At 40.7% G+C, this 21,825-nt stretch overlaps 1 protein-coding gene across 16 annotated transcripts in view; it reads left to right on the plus strand.

Annotated features, from left to right (window-relative positions):
* dysf (dysferlin, limb girdle muscular dystrophy 2B (autosomal recessive)) overlaps positions 1-21,825 on the plus strand; it is a 110,667-nt gene that overhangs the window by 81,576 nt on the left and 7,266 nt on the right. For 13 of the 16 annotated variants that reach the window (XM_038732490.1, XM_038732496.1, XM_038732495.1 and 10 more), the window contains 10 exons: positions 5,258-5,386; positions 6,500-6,655; positions 6,982-7,073; positions 9,651-9,821; positions 10,034-10,176; positions 13,733-13,872; positions 13,973-14,061; positions 14,476-14,571; positions 14,680-14,821; positions 20,757-20,856. In XM_038732490.1, the coding sequence (XP_038588418.1) occupies positions 5,258-5,386; positions 6,500-6,655; positions 6,982-7,073; positions 9,651-9,821; positions 10,034-10,176; positions 13,733-13,872; positions 13,973-14,061; positions 14,476-14,571; positions 14,680-14,821; positions 20,757-20,856 (1,258 nt within the window). The other 3 variants (XR_005446398.1, XR_005446397.1, XM_038732499.1) reach the window with 3 other exon arrangements.

Below are 21,825 nucleotides of genomic sequence, written 5' to 3' on the forward strand. Positions count from 1 at the left end.
TTTTTCATTCAGGAAGCCTATTAAATGCTTTCACCCCTGCTGATGGAAACACATCTAAGTCGCCTTTGAGTTTTTGTGACATTTCAAAACTTTGCTCAAAATTCACTTGACAGTTGGATGGAAACTAGTGAAATGACCAATGAGCCATTGGTTCCATCGTCGCTTTGCCTCACTCCTCCCCTCCCACCTACTCTGTGCCTCCTTTTTTATTTATTCCTCCCTCCTCTTTTCTCCTCTAGTCTCCTGTAACTTTCTTTCCCTTTGACAACCCCTTCAGTCAGATCTGCTACTGTCACAGGGAAATGAGCCACTGTTTCCAACCTTTCCAACCTCCTTTACCTTCCTCTCACCCCGTGCTGCCACCTCATTTCTCTTTGCCCTCCTTCCTCCTCTGTTCCCTTTGCCCTTTCGACAGCCTTTGGGTTGCTACTGTCAGCTGGGACAGAGTTTCCAGCCTCGATTTGACCCAAGGTAAACTCCTTCTCTTCACCTTTCCTCTCAGCCTGTGCTCTGCTGTCCCCTCCTTTTCTGTCACCTTTCTGTTTCTGTTTCCAACTCCTCCCGCCACTGCAGAAGCTTTGCAGTTGCATCAGCAATTTAGCACTCTCGTCTGGCGCCGTCATGGAGGTCCGCTGTGGAAATGGCTAAATATATCATAACCAGTTAAGCAAATGAGAAATCACAAGGATTCGTCCAGCACAATTGATGACAGCAAATTAGTTCAGTAACAATCTAAGTGAAAGCAAATGATCAGATATGGTAGTTATCCTTAAACAATTAACTCTTTCATCATGACCTTTTAAGAGTAATTTCCACTAAATCGTATTTCTGAGTAAGTCATTTATATGCGGTTACTTCATTCTGGTCTAAATGAATAGTGCTCACAACAACAGAAGCTCTGGTCTTTTTTTCCAGAGACAGTGAAGTATACTGCATTTTTCCTCTGGACCAAAACTGCATTTTTGAAAAATCTTTGTATGACATGCATTTTCACCTTAAGTAGGAAGTCATTAGAACTGAAGCGTATCTGTTCTGTCAGACAGACAAATATGTGCATCTAAAAACCATTTTCTTGTTAGGTCGATAGCATAAGAAGGCATTATGTTGTCTGCAAAATAAATTTGCGACGATTGATTGGGAGACACAGTCAGCTAATGCTTGTTGCTGCCAGATATGTTGGCTAGACTGTGACTGTAAGCTAAACATATAATGAAGCTAGCGACTTAAAACTTTTATCCTAAAAACCTAAAATTGATCAGCTGTATCATTAATATAATCAGATAAAATCAGTCAAAGTCAGATAAGTTTCATTCATTCAACACTCATTAATGCAAGCCTGTTGACTTCACTTGATCTCAAAACAGCTGAAAACCCAATTTCTTTTTTCCTTTCCTCAGCCTGAGACCTCTTCCTCACTTCTCTTCACGGTCTTTGTACTATCCTTTATAATCTCCTGTCTCTACCTTCAGTAAAGTCAGCTCTCTCTTTTCTTGGCTCATCGCTCGCCTTCCACACTCTCACCCCCTCCTCACCTCTCTTTTCTGCCTTCAGTCGCCCTCCTCTCCTCCTCTTCTTCCATTCTTCCTTGACAATAAAATTGGTTACTTTTGCTGCTTTCACAAAGATTCCTCTGTTTCCATCCTTCCGTTATGACTTTGTTCACCTCTCGTCTTCCCTTTTCACCACCTCCTCCCCTTCATTTCACTTTCTCCCTTGGTACTGGGTTTGGTGCAGGAGGATTGGGATTTGTTGTAGTCCAGTGAGCCTGTGTTTCCAGGCTCATGTTTTATTTGCATCATCCCATCTTTCTTCCAGGCCTCCAACCTCAACTTCAGCTTCATCTTTACACAAATAGTATTTTGTTTTGTGGCATAACTAGTGCTGAGCAACGATTCAAATTTATAATCGCAATTAATGGCATAGTTATGTGCAAAATTGAATAATGAATTCTATTGTGCACTTTTAATTTAAATGTACTGCTATATACACAAAAGTGTAATAACATGTGGTTTTCAAGCACTTTTAACAAATAAGGTGCTTTTTACCAGCAGTATTCCCTTTACACAGCAGCAATAAAATATTTCTTGTAAATCGCAACTTAAACATTAATGTAATCAAATCAAATATTAAACCAAAGCTATTTGCCACTGCCAGGGAACTACCTTTTAGCTAGCTTGTTAAGTCCAGAGCCATGATCATAACATCATAACAGGCACCTTCAGAGCAACAGGTTAACATATATAAATCTGTTTTGTTTTTGTTTTTCTGTAGAAGTATCAGCAGAATTTTTCTTCTTTTATCTGGGAGCAGCATAAACAGTCTATGTTCAGTAGCAAGTGTCCCTGTTAGAGTGAGCTGAAGTGGTCGCCTGATGCGCACACCCGCCTGCTGCCGAAGTTGAATTGTCTTGAACTTTTTGTACGCGATGCGCAGCACAAATCTTTGGAAGAGAGACTGATCCTCGCTGTTTCCAGAGTTTCCAGAATCTATTATTGTTTAACTAAATAGTTATCAGCTAGATGTAGGCCTATTAGGTAAAGTTATGTAGCTTATAATTTTAACTTAAGTTAAATAGGCTACAGCTGTATAGCGCACAGAAGCCGTTGCCATGGTTACTATCCATAGATGTTGTTCACAGCAGCAAAGAAGATTCTTTTGTGATCCTTTTCACCTCCAACATCAAAGTTTGCCAAAATATGCTTTAAATATGCATTTAAACAGATGCAGATCATGCAGATCTGATGGAATATTCTGAATGTCTCTTTCTTTTCAAATTCATTTTACTCCAGGATTAGAGAAACTATCACAATCTGATGCGTCAAAACACCCGCACCTGTTGTTTTCTATGCAAGCCAGCGGCATCTTCACCTGCATCATCACAGGTTGACTGATCAGGATGAGTCACTGTCCTGTTTTCTATAGATAATGCATGTCAAAGCAGCAATTTTATCAAATTTGTCACATAGTAGCACATCCCGGCTACTCTTTGTGATTTATGGGATAGATCTATTTATAACTAAAGGATAATTTCAGTATTTTTAAACCTGGGCCCTACACATATTTTGGGATTGAAATGACTAGTAGGTACAAAATGCTTTGATATCCCTGCAGTAGAGGGCTTTAGCCATCAGCCACGGACATAGCGCAACAGCTGGCAAGACTTTATTTCGTAACGTTATTCCAACACAACAAACTCCTCGTCATTTTACCGCAACAACTTGCCTCTCACGAGATCCCTGGAGCTAGACTTTTGTTTCTGGTTAAAAACAAATTGTCACCAGGAGTCGCTCGTGGGGATCCTCTCCATGATGTTGTCAGTCACCTGGTAAAACAGTCGGGCACTATTACCCCGAAGGAATATGTTGCAGCCTCAGCAGCTGGTTAATGGCTGCTGGCTAAAGCCATCTACTGCACAGATTCTGAAACCTTTTATACCTACTAGTCAGTTTGACCCATGATATGTATAAATAGGGCCCGGGTTTGAAAATACCAAATTGACTCAGTTTTCTATGAAGGATGCGGTAATCAACATTGTCTACTACTTGCATATGTCAACCCTACAACCCAGAGCTCTTTGTCTAAACCTTCTCCCCTCTCCCTTCGTCTTCCCTCTCCCTGGGTACTGGGTTTGGTGTTGAAGTAGTGAAATGAACCGCTGTTTCCAGACCTCTCTTTCGTTTACATCATCTCCCTCATCACTCTCTCTTTGTCCTCTTCCTCCCCCCATCCTCACTCTACTTTTCCAACTCTTTCACCCCTTCTCCACCCAAATCCTAGACCATATACCCTTCTTCCTCTCATCTTCCTCCTCCCTCTTTCTTCTCGTCTCCCGCATCTCTCTTTCCTAACTAACCTCTTTGTTCCCTTTTGTTAATTAAAAAGACGTTACAGGAATGAGGGAGCGTGTGTGTGTGTGTGTGTGTGTGTGTGTGTGTGTGTATGACTGATGTAAACAAACATCACTAATGAAAACAAATTAATCTTTTTGTGCTTTTGACACATAGTCGTCCCTGCCCAGATACAGTTAGTACAGATTAACACACACACACACACACACACACACACACACACACACACACACACACACACACACACACACACACCTCGTGCCAGTGCCTTCAGTGTGGCTGTAATATATTGCTGAGTAGCTTTTGGCTCAGGCTTAAATCCAATAGCAGTGGAATCACACTGGCCAATACTCAGCTATGATGGCATATAGAATAATTTCTGTGTGTGTCCTGTTGGCAGCCTGATGAAGACCGTTAAAAATAAAGACGCAAATACCACTGTGTGTGTTTCTGTTTAAAGATGAAACTCTTCTGAACACCATGTTGTTGTAGAAATAGATTAATCGCAGGAACAAAGAAACAAGTTCATACTTGCCTGTCGTGCACACTCAAACAGGCATGTTGTTAGTCGTTCCTCTCTTCCTCCTTTCTGTTCTTTCCCTTTTCTCATCTGCCTTCCTTTTATCTCTCATCCACTCTTATCATTCCTCCACCTGCTCCTTCCTTTGAATCTTTTTATTCCTACCTCTTTGTCTCATCCCTCATTCTCATCTCTCCTTCCCAATTCCCAATTTTCCTATTCTCCTCTTTTTATGTCCGTTCCTCTGTCCTCTTCACTTAGCATCTTTCTTTTTATTTCTCACTGAGCCCTCTCTCTTATTCCCCTTTTCTTTTTACCCCACTCTTCCAGCTTCCAGACCTAATTTCCAACCCGTCCTCATTCCCAACTCTCCCATATGGACGCTTGGTCAACACCCTTGGTGTCACTTCCTGGATACCCCTTTAGCGTCATTTTTGCATGTGTGGGACTCCTCAGTCAAGTTAGCAATAATAAATATGCCATGTCCAGTTATATGTTAGAAAATAAAATTAGCAGATAACATTGTGAAACTTCACAATTTTGTTATGTTTCGCAAAAGGTCCTGATCCTGAAGATTTGTTTAGACTAAAATAACTACATTACTTACGTGACTTACATTACATAAGTAATAAGTAATATTACTTACAGTTTTTGGACCACTCATCCACACCTGCCACGTGCTTTGTTGGACTTTTGTTGAACAGGCTGTAATTTCTCACCTCTTCTCCCCTCTTTCAACCCTCTCTGTCTCGCTCTAACTTCTCATACTTTCCCCTTTTTCACTCTCTTATTGTTTCTTTCATCCCCCTCTCCATCTCTTAGTTTTCTATTTGAGCATCACATGAACAGTACTTGCATAACATGTAAATACTCCCCTCCTCTTCCTCAGGTGTATGACCGGGAGTTAGAGAAAGTCGAGGTCTTCGAGGGTCTCTCTGATTTCTGTCAGACTTTCAAGCTGTACCGGGGAAAGACTCAGGATGAAGGAGAAGATCCTTCAGTGGTGGGAGAGTTCAAGGTAAGATCTGTGCTCTCCTCTGCCGTGTTCTTATGTTATGCTGCATAGAAACGTCACAATATGCATTACTTTACTTTTGTTTTTAGAGAAGTGTAGTATGTTGCAATTTATTGTGTTATACTGCATAACTTTAAAAGTTGCTATATGTTCTATCCCGTCCTCTACATCACATTAAGTCACATCATGCTTCATGTCAAATCAAGTTAATTCACTAGAGATAGGTGTGTGGGTGTCTTCAAGTGTGCCTGCTGTATTAGTTCATGCATGTGCAGCAGTGCAAATGAGCTGAGTAAAGGTGGCATATGCAGTATCTCCCAAAAGTGGGTACACCCCTCACATTTTTATGTGATGGCTGTGTGATTTGAGGGGACAGCAAATTTACACTGTTATACAAGCTGTACACTCACTATTTTACATTGTAACAAAGTGTAATTTCTTCAGTATTGTCGCATGAAAAGATATAATCAAATATTTACAAAAATGTGAGGGGTATACTCACTTTTGTGAGATACTGTATATCTGATGGTGTGGTGAATAATAAATGCACTCTCAACAGTGACGCATGACAACAATGACTCATCAAATAATAACTTCTCCAAGTGATCATATTGTTGTCTGGGTGGTGCAGAGCAGCACGACATGAACATACCATGGATCTACAACCAAAGGCAGATGTTGTAGGGTTTTTAACAAGTAATCTGTAAGTTGAAGCCGTTCATTTGATCAGTCTGAAGCATTCAAACACCTCGTCTGAATGTGTCTCCCACCTGTTTTCAGCTATGCTCTCAGCTGTTTACTTTGCACAGTAAAATACCACACACGGGCAAAGTAATTTTCAAAGTCAGGAAAGCACAAACTGTCGGAGCGTCACAAAAACGTGACAAATCACTCCACAAAATGTCCCATCTCTCCATGTCAGGTCACACCACATCACGTCACGTCGCATCACACTTACTTACACGTACAAAAGTGTTACGTCATTTCACAGAATCTCACATCATATCACGCCAAAATGTCCTGCTCAACTCCCTTTTTCATTTCAGCTGAATTCAAGTGTTTTATTTCCCCTCTGTCTATTTTGACCCCACAAACCCCCTCACCCTCATTAATCAGGGTATGTTTAAGATCTACCCGCTGCCGGACGACCCCTCCACCCCTGCTCCGCCCAGACAGTTCAGAAAGCTACCTCCCAACGGCCTCGAGGAGTGTTTGGTCCGAGTCTACATCATCCAGGCTCAAGGACTGCAGCCCAAAGACGCCAACGGGAAGGTACGAATGCAGAGGAGAAAGCGAGAGGGAGATCGATGGGAGAGTATCTGAATGTTATTTTCGTCTTCCAATTTAATAGACTTACAATCCTGGTTGCTAAATTGAAAAGCCATGGGTAGATAAATGGATGGAAAGATATTATACACTTAATTTGTATCAACGTTTTGAGGTGCTCACTGGTACTTCTGAAATGGTCAGGAAAGAAATAAGCATTTACTGACAAATGTAATAATGATCCCAAATGAAACAAGTGCAACCAACAGAAGGGGATGGGAGAACAATAAAAAGAGTTAAATGAGAGCTTGTCTCCCACTTTGTTTTTTCAGTGTGACCCCTATGTGAAAATCACTTTGGGGAAAAAGAACATCAGCGACCATGAAAACTACATCCCCTGTACACTGGACCCTGTCTTTGGAAAGTAAGTAATTTTGAGCTCTGTATCTGTCTGTGGCTGAAACCAAACGTGTGGAATTCCCCAAACTCATAGACTATACAGGCATGTTCCTGGGAAGCTGTGAGTGCTGAGGGCTGCCCAAATCCACAGTTCATCACGTCTGCAGACCTCCAGAGAATCCAGTCCGCCTCACATCACCCTTGCAGACAGACTCTGAAGCACAGGGAGATGTTAGCTAGTGCCAAAGTCCTTTAAGGACTATAAATTTCTCTGCTAGCGTTAACCGGCTTCCCTTTCCAGCAGTTGTGGAAACAAAAGACAGACTTTTATTAACGAACACACTGTGTACTGTCAGACTGACAACTTAATATTCGCTCGCTTTCAATGTCACTTTCTGCCGCTCGCTTTCTCTCATTCGCTCGTCCACTCGCTTGCTACGCACACACATTGTACTGAGGTTAAAAGACCTAACTCCGCTGCTCCTATAACAGCACCTGTCACGTAGACGTCCTTTGATGAATGAGGAGAGGAAGCTAGCAAAGCGTGATTTACCGTGCTCACACAGTGTGCCGGTGAAAATCATTTGTTCCACATTGATATTAAATAATTGAGTGAAAGTTTAGTAGCAGTGGTCATAATTCAGCAGCAGCAATGCGCTGAATATATGGGAGCCATGTCATAATGTGCAGGTCAACCATACCTTATTAAATAACATTTAGATAATAGATTTGTGAAATCTGTGAATAAATAAACCCAGCTTGAGTTGAGCATATTTACAGTAGAAACATTGTCAGTGAAATATGAGGGTGAAAAAAACAACAACAAAAAACATCGTTCAAAAACAAAATAATCGTTCAATAATCGTAATCGAGGTTTGATCATGATTTTGATTTTAGGTTTAATCGTCCAGCCCTAAAACACAAACACTCTATTCTGTAATTTTCTGGAAAATTGTAAATTACTGATGAAATCACAAAAATGAGCTATGGGTTCGTTGTTTGTGGTAATTTGGTAAAAGAAATTAACTAACACATTTATTTAGGAATATCCAGCTACATTTTGACACAGCGACCTCAGTTTGGGTGCATTTTTGAACATATGAGGAGGTGTTAAGTTGCTCTATAAAGCCCTTTTCCTTTCAGTTAGTAGCTTTAGTGATGCACATCTCAGCCCCTCAACCTCTGGAGCTCCAAGGAAAAACACCTGTTATTTTGCAGGGTTTTGGGTTCTCACTCCTCTGTCCTACCTTTTTTAAGTTGAACTGTGTCACATATAAGTGTAGTTTTAGTTGTAGACTGAAAAAGTGGCTGCTACACTGCAGAAAACTCAAGGTTGTTCTCATCAACGTGTGAAATGATTGTTGGATTTGGTCTTTTTCACCCCAAACATATCACTCTGGTCCGGACATTGCATACTGTACAGTGAAATTAACAATTCAACAGGTTGACAGATTTATCTTCACTCTTTAATATGTTACTCGCTATCTGATCCTTCTCATTGTTCCTCGTTGTCTTTCCCTCCCTCTGAGCCTTTTTCATTTTTTCATTTTCACACCACTAGGGGTTGCTACACTCACACCAACCGCAGCACAAGGACTGAGCGCACAGTGCACTTCAGAGCTCAGACTGCTGTAAACTGCTTGACTGGCTGAACAAGCAGTGCAGAGCAGCTTTTCATAGAGTCCTTCACATAACAGTTATTTTACTTGTTGTGGTTCAGTCTTCAGAGGTCAAATTCAAATTTCTTTAACCTGGACATGAAGGTGAAGACTCTTATCTAGTAGAACAGTTTTTTCCCCCTATGCGCTTTCTAGAGGACATTGCATTCTCTTAGGACTGAATATTACATTGAAAACAGCATAATCACATTTACATGCACTATAAAAATTCACAAATTCAGGTTAAGGAAGTAATGTGTGTAAAATGGGATTGATTTTTGCCAGTTTCCAGAATTGTAATCACAAAGGACCCTATGGGGGCCTCAACTCTTTGGCAACAGTCATATAACATCATAGCACAAAATCACATCATGTCACGTCACAAACTATTACATACATCATCACATTATGCTATGTCATAAAATTTCGTGTCAGGTGAACTTTAGCTGATGTCTCGTGATAGTCCTGGGACCGGTTTCACAAAGATAGACACTGACTATGGCTTAGATATAGTACATAGGCAGACCTCAGATAGACATCAAAGCACTGAAGACCCTGACTATCTTAAGTAGGACTACACTGCAATGAATTCTGGGTAAAATAAGAAGCAGTATAATAGATATAAGGACATTTTACTTGGAATATTTAGCAGAGTGTAGTAACAAAAAGAAATGCTTGATTTGGAAAAAACTAACCCTACCGTTAAGCGGAGCATAGTCAGTCTTAGAAACTTGTCTTGTGAAACAGTCTAACTTGCATTAGTCTAGTCTATTAGCAAAATTTAGACTAGTACAACACTACACTAACACTGTAGACCAGTCTGAAACAGCTTTGTGAAACCGGCCCCTGAGGATTCGTTTCTCTGGTTTCTCCACATGATTTACACACAGATGGTTTGGGACGCCATAGCAAAGCTATGATTAATTGTTGCCTTTTTCTTTCAGGATGTTCGAGCTCACCTGTTCCCTCCCGGTGGAGAAGGATCTTCGGGTGATGCTGTATGACCATGACATGCTGACCAAAGATGAGAAGATCGGAGAGACAGTGATCGACCTAGAGAATCGCTTCCTGTCCAAATATGGAGCCATGTGTGGCCTGCCGCACTCCTACTGTGTGTGAGTAGTCACAGCCGCCTGATGAGTTTTATAACATTTTAATATTCTTTTAAATATTTAGAAATTTGTTATATACTTAGTTTTCCAGTGTTTTTTGTAATGTGACTCTTCTTTAGTGTCAAACAGTTAAAACCAGTTTGTTAAAGACTACATTCTCCATCTCTTTCTCTCTCTATCTGACACACTGTCTTCCTATGTCCCTCGCCCATTAGATCGGGATTAAACCAGTGGCGAGACCAGCTGACACCCAGTCGGCTGCTGCACAGAGTGTGTGAGCGACGAAACCTGCGAAAGCCTGTCTTCCAAGACAACGTAGTCCACTTCAGAGGAGACCAGTACACAGCTGCAGACCTTGGTGAGTGATACATACTCATAAATCATCAAAAAATAAATTAATATATGCTGTAACAAATCAGCAAATCAAGATTTAAGTGAGCAGGGACAGACTTGTAAGGGCAGAACAAGGTTTGCATAAATCACTCACCTGTAAAACACCCTTTTGTAGATGTGACCTGTAAGTTTATCATCGTTCTGTTAGCCTGCCTTCTAAAAGGACGTCAGGAGGCCTCCCAGTGTCCTCCACAGGCTTTCTCATTTGTGTGAAATACTTAAACTGTGAATATGAAGCCAATAGCCAGATATGGGTGGTTCCTGTTTCTAAGCATGCACTGGTGAAATATCACTGGGTTGGCCAAAAGCCGGAGGGACAGGAAATAGCTGTTGCTAGCATGCTCCACATATTAGTTAATTATACATGCTATGTCATGAAACATTTTACTGCCAGTATAACTCCTGTCCCAGTCACTAAAGACTATCAGCATCCCTCGAGTTATTTCGCCATGAAGTTATAAAACAAGAATTTAAACAAACAGTATTTCCAGAATGAAATGTCAGTCTCTCACTCAAACTGGCTGAACATTGGAGAGCCTCTTGATATTGCGTGTCAAAGATCAATCAGATTGAATTGATTTGTCCTAGCGCGACACTGGAAAAGATCCCTCAACAACGTCCAATTCTGCATTTACATAAAGACAGACAGACTAGGCGACACCATCGGTTGCTATAGTGTTAATGTTGATTGCCCGGCGGAAAGAGCGGCAGGACAATCATAGAGTTTTTTCTCTTAAAATCCTTCTGCCATTGTTTTTGTTATGTGTTTAGTCTAATGCAAACCTTAGGGACTGTACGGAAATAATTTTTCATGTAGCTATTGAGGTTGAATGTGGAGTGCACCATCTTAAATTCTTTATAGTGTTTCAGTCATTAACAACAGTTTGTGCCAACTTATTTATGTTATTTTCTTTCAGATATTGTGGGGAAATATTAATAATGCTATGGAGGGCCTTGCTTTAAAGGAAGAGTGCAACAAAAGGTTCAGCCCCTCTCCCCACCGTAAAAATCTTCCTACAGTCCCGTACTGATCAATGGCTCAAATTGCATCTTGCGGAGAGGTATCATTGATTTATTAAGACGCTCACAACTTTATTTGAAAAACTAGATAAATACAGTATCTATCTCAGATATTGACTTGTAGTTTTATTAATTGTGTGCTTTCTGACTTGTTTTGCCTTTAATACATCTCCATAGAGAGTCACAGTGAATTGAAAACAAAACCAGCGGGAGTCAGAAAGAGTGAGACGCTGGAAAGCTTCAAGTGCACACACACACACACACACACACACACAGAGACACGCCCTTCAGTCCGTTGCTGATCGACTCCATCAGACCTTCCACCATTAAAAAAGAGTCTGTTTAAAGAAAATACACACTGCACAGATTTATATCATCCACATATTCAGGTATGTGTGTAGTGGTGCTTACACGTTCAGTAAATTCACAGCAAATAAATCACTCCGCACTGAACTCCCACTCCACCCATATCTCTCGCTCTCTCTCTCTTTGCCTTTATTCCCTTTTGCCTTCTGTCCTGCCCCTCCCATTGCTTGAGTTTCTCTCCACTCTCACCTTGTTTTCATCCTCTTCCTCTTCCTTGTTCACATTTCCCTCACCCAATCCTACACATACCTAATTTTCGCTCTTAACCTTGTAACCCTGCTGCTCCCCTTCCCTATTCCTCCCTGTCTCACTTTTTCTTCCCCCTCGTTCTTCTGTCTTTCTCCTTAATTTTCTCTCCTTCTTTCTTTCTTTTGTCACAAATCCCTCGTTCTCTCTCTTCACTCTTCCCCTTCCTGCCTTTTCTTTCTTCCTTTTTCTTTCTCATAACTTCATTACTTATTTTTCTTTCTGAACCTGCATCTCTCCTTTCTCCCAGTTTTTTGGTCTTTCTTCCCCTCACATTTCTCCTCCCTATCTTCTCCTCTATATCCTCTCTTTCTGTCCTTTGTCCCCTTTCCCTCTCCTTTTCTCCTTTGTTTCCTTGCTTCCTACACCTTCTTACCTTTTTCCTTGTATTTCTCTCTGCTGTTCACATCTTGTTCATTTTATTTTCCCCCCTCGTTTCTCTCCACGTCTCTACCTCCTTCCATCCTCCTATCTCCTCCTCTGCTACAGAAACTGTGGATCTCAGGAGGGGGAGAGGACAGTGGGAGGAAAGGAGGATGGAGGGGAATGAAAACCACAGGACCACCTGAAAAGCAGGGCCGTGAGATAAATATTCAAGATTCATTTTCACCCCCACACACACACACGCACACACACATACTCTGAACACACACATATGTTCCATGGCTGGTGCGATACAAGGTCATGGTTGTTGTTTTGGTGATTTATGGTACAACTCTGTGTGTGTGTGTGTGGACGTGGACAAGCCAACGTCAACATCGTGGTCGTCTCTCGGTAAAGCAAGGAGCGCCGCCGCGTTCTCTTTCCACTGTTGCCGCGGTTACCGTGCGTCAGGCTGCCGTCCGTCAAAAGCGGTTGCTAATTGGCCAAGAGGCCACGCTCCTCTTCCTCCTCCTACCTCTGATTTTTGTTTTTTATCTCTCTATCCCTGACCTGTTTTCTTTCCCTTCGTTCTGTTTTTGTTTCAGTTTTTACTCCTAAAAGTTTCTCCTGATTTCTCTTTCTCTTTCTTTTGTCTGGTTTCCTGGTCTCATCCTTCCTTTTGCTCTTTTTATCATTTAATTGTCTCTGTTCCATTCTTCTCTTTTCTTTTCTTTCATTTCTGTTCTCTTTCTCCCTCTCTTGTTCACCCTTCTATCCTTTCCCTTCTCCTTGTCTTCTTTTCTTGGCTGTTTTTACCTCTCTATCCCTTTTTTCTTTCTCTTCTTTACATTTTTTTCTCTAAGTTCTTTTCCTTCAAGTTTCTTTCTATGTTTATGTGCCTTCTGTTCATCGTTCTTTCACTCACCTTCCTTTATACTTTCTCTTTTACTCTTTGTTTTCTTCTCTTCTTTTCACCTCTCCATTATTTATTTGTTCACTTTGCCCTCTTTGTTGGCTTTTCTTCAACTTCCATTCCTCTGTTTCTCCTTATCTCTCTTCCTCTTGTCTTGTTTCCTTGTTTCCTTCTCTCTTACCCTCTTGTCTGCTTTTAGCCTTTCCGTTTCCTTTCCTTTCTTCTTTTCCTTTTATTCCCTTTCTCCTCCCCTCTCCTCAGTCTATCCTCTCCTCTCAAAGTCGAGGTGACTCTGAGTTTACAGTCGTAAATGTTTGACGTTAGTTTGATATTTTAGTTTTGCTTGGAAGCAACACAGATTTTCCCCATTCAGTTGTGATGCAGAGACCAATGAACAGCTTAGAGTGTACTTGTGTTTGTGTGTGTGTGTGTGTGAATAATGATTAATTCCTATGTGAACTGATCTCCTCCCAGTCCACCCACTGTTCTGTGTTTCCATTCTCCGAGAGCTTTAACAGTCGTAAAGAGTGCTATGACTTAACCTTAAACCTTCATTTGCTGTTTCATATGTCTATATGTTTGTGTGTGTGTGTGTGTGTGTGTGTGTTTTCAGAGGACAAAAATGTTTCCAAACGTTACCTCGGCCCAATTAAGGAGCGGCTGTCCCTCCACATCTTGAGGAAACTGGGATTAGTACCTGAACATGTGGAGACCAGACCACTGTACAGCCCACTGCAACCTGACATAGAGCAGGTAACGTACATTCAACATGATCATATATGTGTCTCTTTGTTATTGTTTTTTTCTCTGTCCATTCATGTCTTTTGATTTTTGATTTGGTGCTCTCTGTCAGGGCCGTCTGATGATGTGGGTGGACCTGTTCCCCAAGTCCCTGGGACCACCTGGACCTCCGTTCAACATCACACCACGCAAGGCTAAGAAGTAGGAACACACACACACATCAAGTGCACTGTAAATACACAAACAATGGTTTGAGAACACTGTAAATTACTCAGTCAGTCAATCAGTCAGTTAGAATCAATCAATCGCTCAGATTGTCAGTTAAAATGTTAGTATATCAATCAATCAGTCAGTGAGTCAGTTGGTCCATCAGCCAGTACGTCAGTTAATAAGTCAGTCACTTGTCAACCAATCAGTCAGTCAGTCAATTAATTAAGCAGCGGCCAGTTGACAAATTAGTCTGTCTCAGTCTTACAATCCATTGATCAATTGTTCAGCCAGCCGTCAGTCATTTTAGTAATAAATATTGAATAATATCAATAAACAGATAGTAACCAGTACCCCATTAATAAATCAATAGTTGAGATTATCAGATGTGTTTTGTTTCTTCGTCAGGTTTTTCCTGCGTTGCATCATCTGGAACACCAGTGACGTCATCCTGGATGATGTCAGTGTCAGCGGGGAGAAAATGAGTGACATCTACGTTAAAGGGTAGGAGCAGGAAGTTCGTCACGACGCCTTCTGTCTTCTCCCTTTTATTTAGTTTTGTTCTCATTATCGTTAAAAAGTAGTAATAACACGTGCATCGTCTGTTTTCAGCTGGCTCGACGGACACGAACACAACAAGCAGAAGACCGACGTCCACTACCGCTCTCTGGGCGGAGAGGGAAACTTCAACTACAGATTCCTGTTTCCCTTCCACTATTTACCAGCAGAGCAACTCTGTGTCGTCGACAGGAAGGTAAGAAGTGAAGAAGGGAAAGAATGTACATTTCTATCGTACATACGTGCTAAATAACTTAAATATGAAACAAAGAAACAAGGAAAGGAAGAAGAAGAAGAAAAAGAGTTGCTTTAGTACATTTCTTACATCAGAACTGAAATTCTCAAAACTACTTGTTCAACCTCCACATTATTAGCAATTTCTCATTATTTTGAACAAATTGTAAATGCTTTGACACATTTATGCAAATGATCATGTACAATTGTCTGCTTTTTCCTACGTTATCAATTGCTTATGTCATGTTGATCACAATATAATATACTGGTTCTCTGTTGAATCGTCTTACCCCCCAAAACATCAAGGCGTAAGTTTATCACATAAGTCAGAAGATTGCAAAATGTTTGAACATGTCATAATCTGTCAAGCATATTTTCAATTTTTATTTTTTTTGGCAAATGTGTCCTAAATTAGTGAAGATATCCGTTGTGATATGTTGTGGGCCTGACAGACAGGAACATCAGCCTAAGGGGTGTTTCCCATGTTTACATCTCTAATTTTGTAATTTTTCCAGATGTGCTATGCAGTGCTCCAAAACAGTCTTTTCTGTATCACAATGACATGTTCCGTCAACAAATGACATTACAAACAGTGAAAGTGTAACTGTGTCCCATAGCTTACATCAGAAAATACTTACAGTGTAAGTAGTACACTGGTTTATGGACAACATGGCTAAACATTTTGACTGTTTTCTTGGTAAATAATGACAGAAGGACTTCTTAAACTATATATTTGTGAGCTATATGTGAAGATTTATTTTAGGAACCAATGGGCTTGAGTTTGAGGAACCCGGTCTCATCCCAGGGTGGGAAATTCAGACGCTTTGAGCAAGCCTGACAAAAGTGTCAGTATTTGATTCACAAGATACCCTTCAGTGTCCGCAAGAGACGCCCTGGGCATTCAAGGAACTCCAATGTGACCCATCCGCCGCCACGTAATGTACTTATTTCAAACCAAAACACATCTTTTCCTGAACCTAACTAACAAACTGCATATACCACATATTAAAAAGGCGTCTCATACCCTTCAGCGTGTTTTGGAACGCTGAAGGGTGCCTTGTGCGTCAGATACCAACGCTTTGTCAGGCTTTGTTTAAGCGTCAGTACTTCATGCCCTCAGATGAGACCGTGTATGTATGTTTAATGAACCTGGTTAAAAGTAATTAATTGAATGATCATACATCCCCTCCAAATGTAAATAAATGAAAGCAGGAGGCCAACAGATTTTCTGCCCTCTGAATTATCCACTGGGGCCTGCAATTAACAAAAATAATGAAGTGACATTTCTACAAGAAAGAGGAATGAATTAGATGTTGTTGAATCTCTGAGGCTCAACAGAAACTCCTAGCGAAGAGCTAAAACAACATCACACTGAAAGCTGGAATAACAACACGGCTGTCATTTGCTTTTCTTGGCGTGGAAACGAGCCTCTTTAGCCGACATGTTTTACGACGGCGTTCGCTCGCTCGTAGCAGCATCCTCAATCAGTGAGCAGCTGAAAAGACAGGAGGGAGTTTTAAATAAAATCTCTGCTGGGTGGAGAGCTTTTACTCCAAAACAGATCTGGAGCCAGAAGCAGAATTTATGAAGCCAGAAACCTCAGCGGTTGGTGATATAATGACTGAGTCAAAGGGACTGATCAGCAGCACTATCAACACTCGCTCTTGTGCAGCTCGATTACTTTAACTCCTACTGTGTGTTTCCCCTGGATTCTACCTTTAACTAAAATTTTACCTTTAGTCTTAGAAAATCTGACTTTGTTAACTCACACTTGTGGTAACTGTTTTTTATTTATTTATACTGTAATGTTAATTTACAACTTGAAATGTTAAATTGTGGAGGGCAGCACAGAAAATTTGAATGTACAACAATACAACTAAAGCTGATGTCGGACACAATACCAACACAGTCCCCGCAAATTTGTGCAAATTAGGGCTGCAACTAATGATTATTTTCATTGTCAGCTAATCTGTTGATTTGAAAATCCGTCCTCAAAGGTCTTGATTTGTCCACAACCCAGCTGTGTACAGTGGCTTTATCAAAGCTTTGTCACTGCCTGCTGCAGCTGAGAACAACACCAGGAGAGTTGTACTAGTGAACCAAAACAATGAGCTAAAAGATAATCACCTACAGCCCCAAATATTTAGCATTCTAGATATCTGTCTGGCATCAGTGAGTCTGTTTGATGCAACGTTGAGTAGTTCAGACATAACGATCGAGTGCTCCCTGATTTGCCCCGATCACCTCCCGACTGCCAGTGAGCTCTGCGACATGCAAATCAGGTTTTAAATTATGTTGTTCGAACTACGCTTAATAAACATCTGTGTGTAGGTCACTACTGTTTTAACATTGCACATAGTAGGAGTCTGATCTATTGTTAATATAAGCATATTGATTGTATCAGAACAGAAACCTTCTTTATTCAAAGGAAAAGCATAAACGCAGTACTTAACACAGGCCTTTTATCACTAAATAAATTAGTAAATAATAAATGAAAAGATGACACTGTGCTTGGACTAGATCCATTTCAGAAAAAAAATCTCACATTTTTAAAGTTGTTTTAAGATGTTTTAGGTCACATTTCTTTTTTCATATACATATAGTAACTTTAATTATGTGATTTAGGTACTAGGACTGAGTGGCAGACAGATAACAAAAGAAAGAGAATAGTGTGAGAATAAGATGATTGTTTTCTTCTGTTTAGTACTTTTCTTATTAAAACGTACATTTTCGTATTAAAACGTCAACGATATATAATTTAACTTTGGCAATAATTTAACTTAACACTTTTGCCAATAGAGAGAAACAGAGAGATGGAGAAAGACGGATGGAGGAAATGAGGGAGAAGACTGAACAAGACTCTGTACTTAGCATGCTGGCAACCAAAACGAAGTTGATTGATGTTGTTAGATATTGCAGAGTGCAGTTACACGCACGCGCACACACACACATTCACACACTCGTATACAGCATCCCACCCCTGCTTGTGAGAGCTGTGGAGTGATAACTTAATATACTTGGACAGACTGTGTGGATAAAGTGAGCCAAGAGGTGAACACACACACACACACACACACACACACACACACACACACACACACACACACACACACACACACACACACATATTGCAAATTGACACTGACATGTGTAGCACCACCCCCACAAAACCTCCACCACACGCACACACAAAGGGTGTAGTGTGTTTACTCTGTGTTTATGTGTTGTTATGAAGTGTGAGAGCATGATGTGGATTTAGACTCTGATTTAGAGAATCAGCGTGAAGTCATAACGCAGGCAGCAGAGAGAGTCCATTTGTCATTTAAACATGTAGACACACGGAGCAGGTTTTTTAAAAATCATATTTGCTCAAATCGGATGCATTGTTGCTGCTAGAAGTCTTGTCCTCTTATAATCCATCATAATTGAGGGTAGAATTGCAGAAATATACCAAGCATCTCTGACATTTTGAGTGGGAGATATGCAGAAGTCATTATTTATGCATAAGTCAGTATTTAAAATAATCTAAAGTAAGACTTATGAAAACTTTAATTTCCTTCATTAAATATGCTGTTTTCCTGTAAATACAGATGCTGTAGATCTATGATCTGCCTTTACAGACAATTGTATTGATATTCCAGATACCAAACTACAGATATTTCAATTACTTGGAAGTTTAATCATCTAAAATACGGTAATCTGAAATTCTTGACAACATGTAAAAAACAATTTAAACTACTATAAAAGACCCTCAGTATATTCTAACATTTTGAAAGTAATCAAAAGGCAAGACTTTTCTTTTTCCATTTTTTCCCCCTGTACAGCACCTGCCCAGGGGGTTAATAATAGTAAAAAGAGAAGAATTGTTTGCACACATGTGGCATCTGTATGCATAATAGAGAAACTTGTGCTAATATGAGCGTGTCATTTAGAGTTTTGAATGTTGTATCTAACAATAGTAGACTTTAGCAAGACAGTGTTGCCCTTTTGGTTTTCGGCATCAGATTTGGATGCCTCCCGGTTACCTGCTCTCATCACGACCCGGATAAGTGTTGGGAAATGGATGGACAGACCCGTCTCATAAGCGTAAATCAGGATTCTCATTCCTTCTACCTTGAGATGCCGTGGATCACCACCAAATGGAGTCAGGCAGGAAATCAGCAAGCGGAAATTCTCCAATCAAAAGGCAAAACTTTCTGAGACTGTGAAATGTTTTTCCTAAAGCCTCTCTCTCTCCTCACTTTGCTTTAAATCGATCATCACCTGTCCTGGTTATTAGCAAAGTCCATCAATTTCAGAAAGAGAATTCAGGCTGCCGATGTGTGAAGTTGGCAAGTGCAGCTTTTAGTTTGCGGAAAATCTCCTCACCAACTATTTTTAGGGACATTACTGCGGCGTATTGACATTTGCTGAAAATCACAGGGGACCTATTTTATTTCAGGTGTGAAAAGCCTTTTTTTATTCAACATAACAACCGGCAAGAGTCTCACACACAGATACAAAGCACGGCTGAGGGAATGGAAAGAGGAAACTCAGCGTGGACCAGCTACACGGTTAAGCCCATTAGCACAAAGGTGAGACAGGATCAGATACTGTCTGGCAGTTTAGTGTGAATTTACCAGAGGTGATAATAGTCTAATATACACACACACACACACACTATTGCACCAATAAAGACGTGTGTGCAGAGAGAACGTGTGTCCATACGCACACACACTTACAGCTCCAGTGTGGAAGTGGTGATGTAGTGAGTGATGTGTCGATGGAGTGCTGCTCCAAACTGAAAGGAGCCTCGCGACACGTTTCTCAGAGCGTCTCACCTCTCTTCCGTCTAATCATCCAACACAGTTTGTCAAAATGTATTAAACAAAAGAAAAATAACTTATTGGAGCATTACCAACTGTACATAAACAATAAAAGAATAGATGAGCTGTAAAAATGTTTAGAAACCGTTTAAGGGGAGATTTGGAATTTGTCTCAATGATGTTTGATAAAGTCACATTTTAAGTTATGTGAATGCTCAGATGTTCATAAAATACATTATTTGCTTGTAGTATTTGTGTTTGGTGGCGTATCTCTGTTCCGGGACCCCCCTGCCTCACCATGTGCCTACGTGGAAAGCCCGAGGCAGACAGAGCAGCAGCAAAGACCCCCAATGGTACAGAATAGAGCAGCAATAAATAAATATAGAAATACATAGATTGGTCAGGAATAGCCTGAAGCTAGGGAGGCGGTGGGTTACAAGCATCTTGCAGAGAAAGCAGCAAAGGTAGGCAGGCTAAAGCAGCCTAAATAAGATACTTTGTATGGCTTTGCCAATGATTGCTAGGGGGGATGTGGGCTTGACATGACACGGGCTCCTATCAGCTGATGCACTATGACTGAGAGCTGAGCTTGATCTCGTTGCATGCTCCCACGTCAAGCTTGTTACCTTCAACACGGCTTCAGAAGTTCTGCAGACACAGTGTCTGAGAAACAACCACTATCAATGAAAGAACTGCATTACAAATAAAACAGACTGGAAATCCCGGTTTCATCAGAGTTGCGGACATGCTTCCTCGCATCTTTGTTGACAACAACCCTACTTCTGAAGAAATTATTGTTTCTTGTTGTGTCTCCATCATCATTTCTAGGTGGAGGAACATTTTCTTTTCTTTTTTTCGTGCACGTAACTTTTGTATGTCAACATGTCATGAAAATTTTGGGGGGTATTCTCTAGTCTTCTCCTTCAGTTCAGAACAAAAGTGTAGCTTCAAATGTACAGTATGTATACCTAAATATTAAGGCAAACGCATATAGAGTCAATACAGATCACAGAAAGACTGCTTGCTGTTAGCAAATGGAAAAACCTAACCTCTTCTCCTTTATTTCCCCCTGGTCTTTGTGTGTGTCTGCAGGAACATTTCTGGAGTATAGATAAAGCTGAGACTAAACTGCCTCCTAAACTGACCATCCAGGTCTGGGACAATGACAAGTTCTCCTTCGACGACTACCTTGGTAAAACACATGGCTATGTGTGTGTGTGTGTTTCCGTTATTGGTTTGATGAATATGTGTTTGGACCTTTTAACAAAGCAGAGAAACATTCGTCATGTTTTTACTAGTACATAAATACACTTTCCTTCATCTTATCTTTAGCGAGAAATGCTGCTTCTCTGGTTGGTTGTCAAAGGGTTCATAACCTGAATAACGACACATAAACACGAACAAAACCATTGTCTAGAAAAATATGTCATCATATCAGGTACAGTTGAGTTAAGGAGTAACAGAAGAGATTCAGGTGCATTAATCACTATGGGATCTTAGCTATCATACTGTTGACTTCTTAATTAAACAAGAGTAAAATGTAGTTAGTTGTTTGATTTTGATCTACTCACAAATACTTACTGGGAATGGACCCATATTTCCCAGATTGCTACCTATTTAAGTAAGCTAGAAACATACATACAGGTCTTTTGGTTGTAAAAATACAGTTAATTCACATACTGTTTTACATTTAGACAGTTTTTCCCTAAGCTTTAGGTGGTAAATCCATCCAGGAAACCACATGTGCGATGTGCGTTCAGACAAACTACTGCGATAACATTTATCTTTAGAATTAACGCCCTTCCATTTCCACTGTGTTGGCACATTTCGCAGTGGGGAAGGGCTGATTTTATTTTTTCTGCTCGAGACTCAAGCTGTCAAAATTCTGCCTTTCCTTCACCCCTGACGCTGCCCCAGACCCGTCCCTTGAAATAACTCACCGCCATGCCTCTCCTCTTTCACTTCATTTCATCTTTTCTTTTCTTTGCCAAAGAAGGGAAGATGACGGTGTGTAGACGGAGCGTGCGTCTGCAGTGTGAGACGGGGAAGCAAGATGAGGAATCCAGACTCTGATCTGTTCCTGTCTGTCACCAGCGTTTTCTCCAGCTCGAGTTTATTCACCTCATACAGTCAGTGGGTGTGTGGCCACCTCAAAGCATTT

This window comes from Micropterus salmoides, unplaced genomic scaffold (assembly GCF_014851395.1).
Source record: "Micropterus salmoides isolate LMB-PRFRI ecotype aquatic unplaced genomic scaffold, ASM1485139v1 Ms_hic_scaffold_2, whole genome shotgun sequence".
Lineage (NCBI taxonomy): Eukaryota > Metazoa > Chordata > Actinopteri > Centrarchiformes > Centrarchidae > Micropterus > Micropterus salmoides.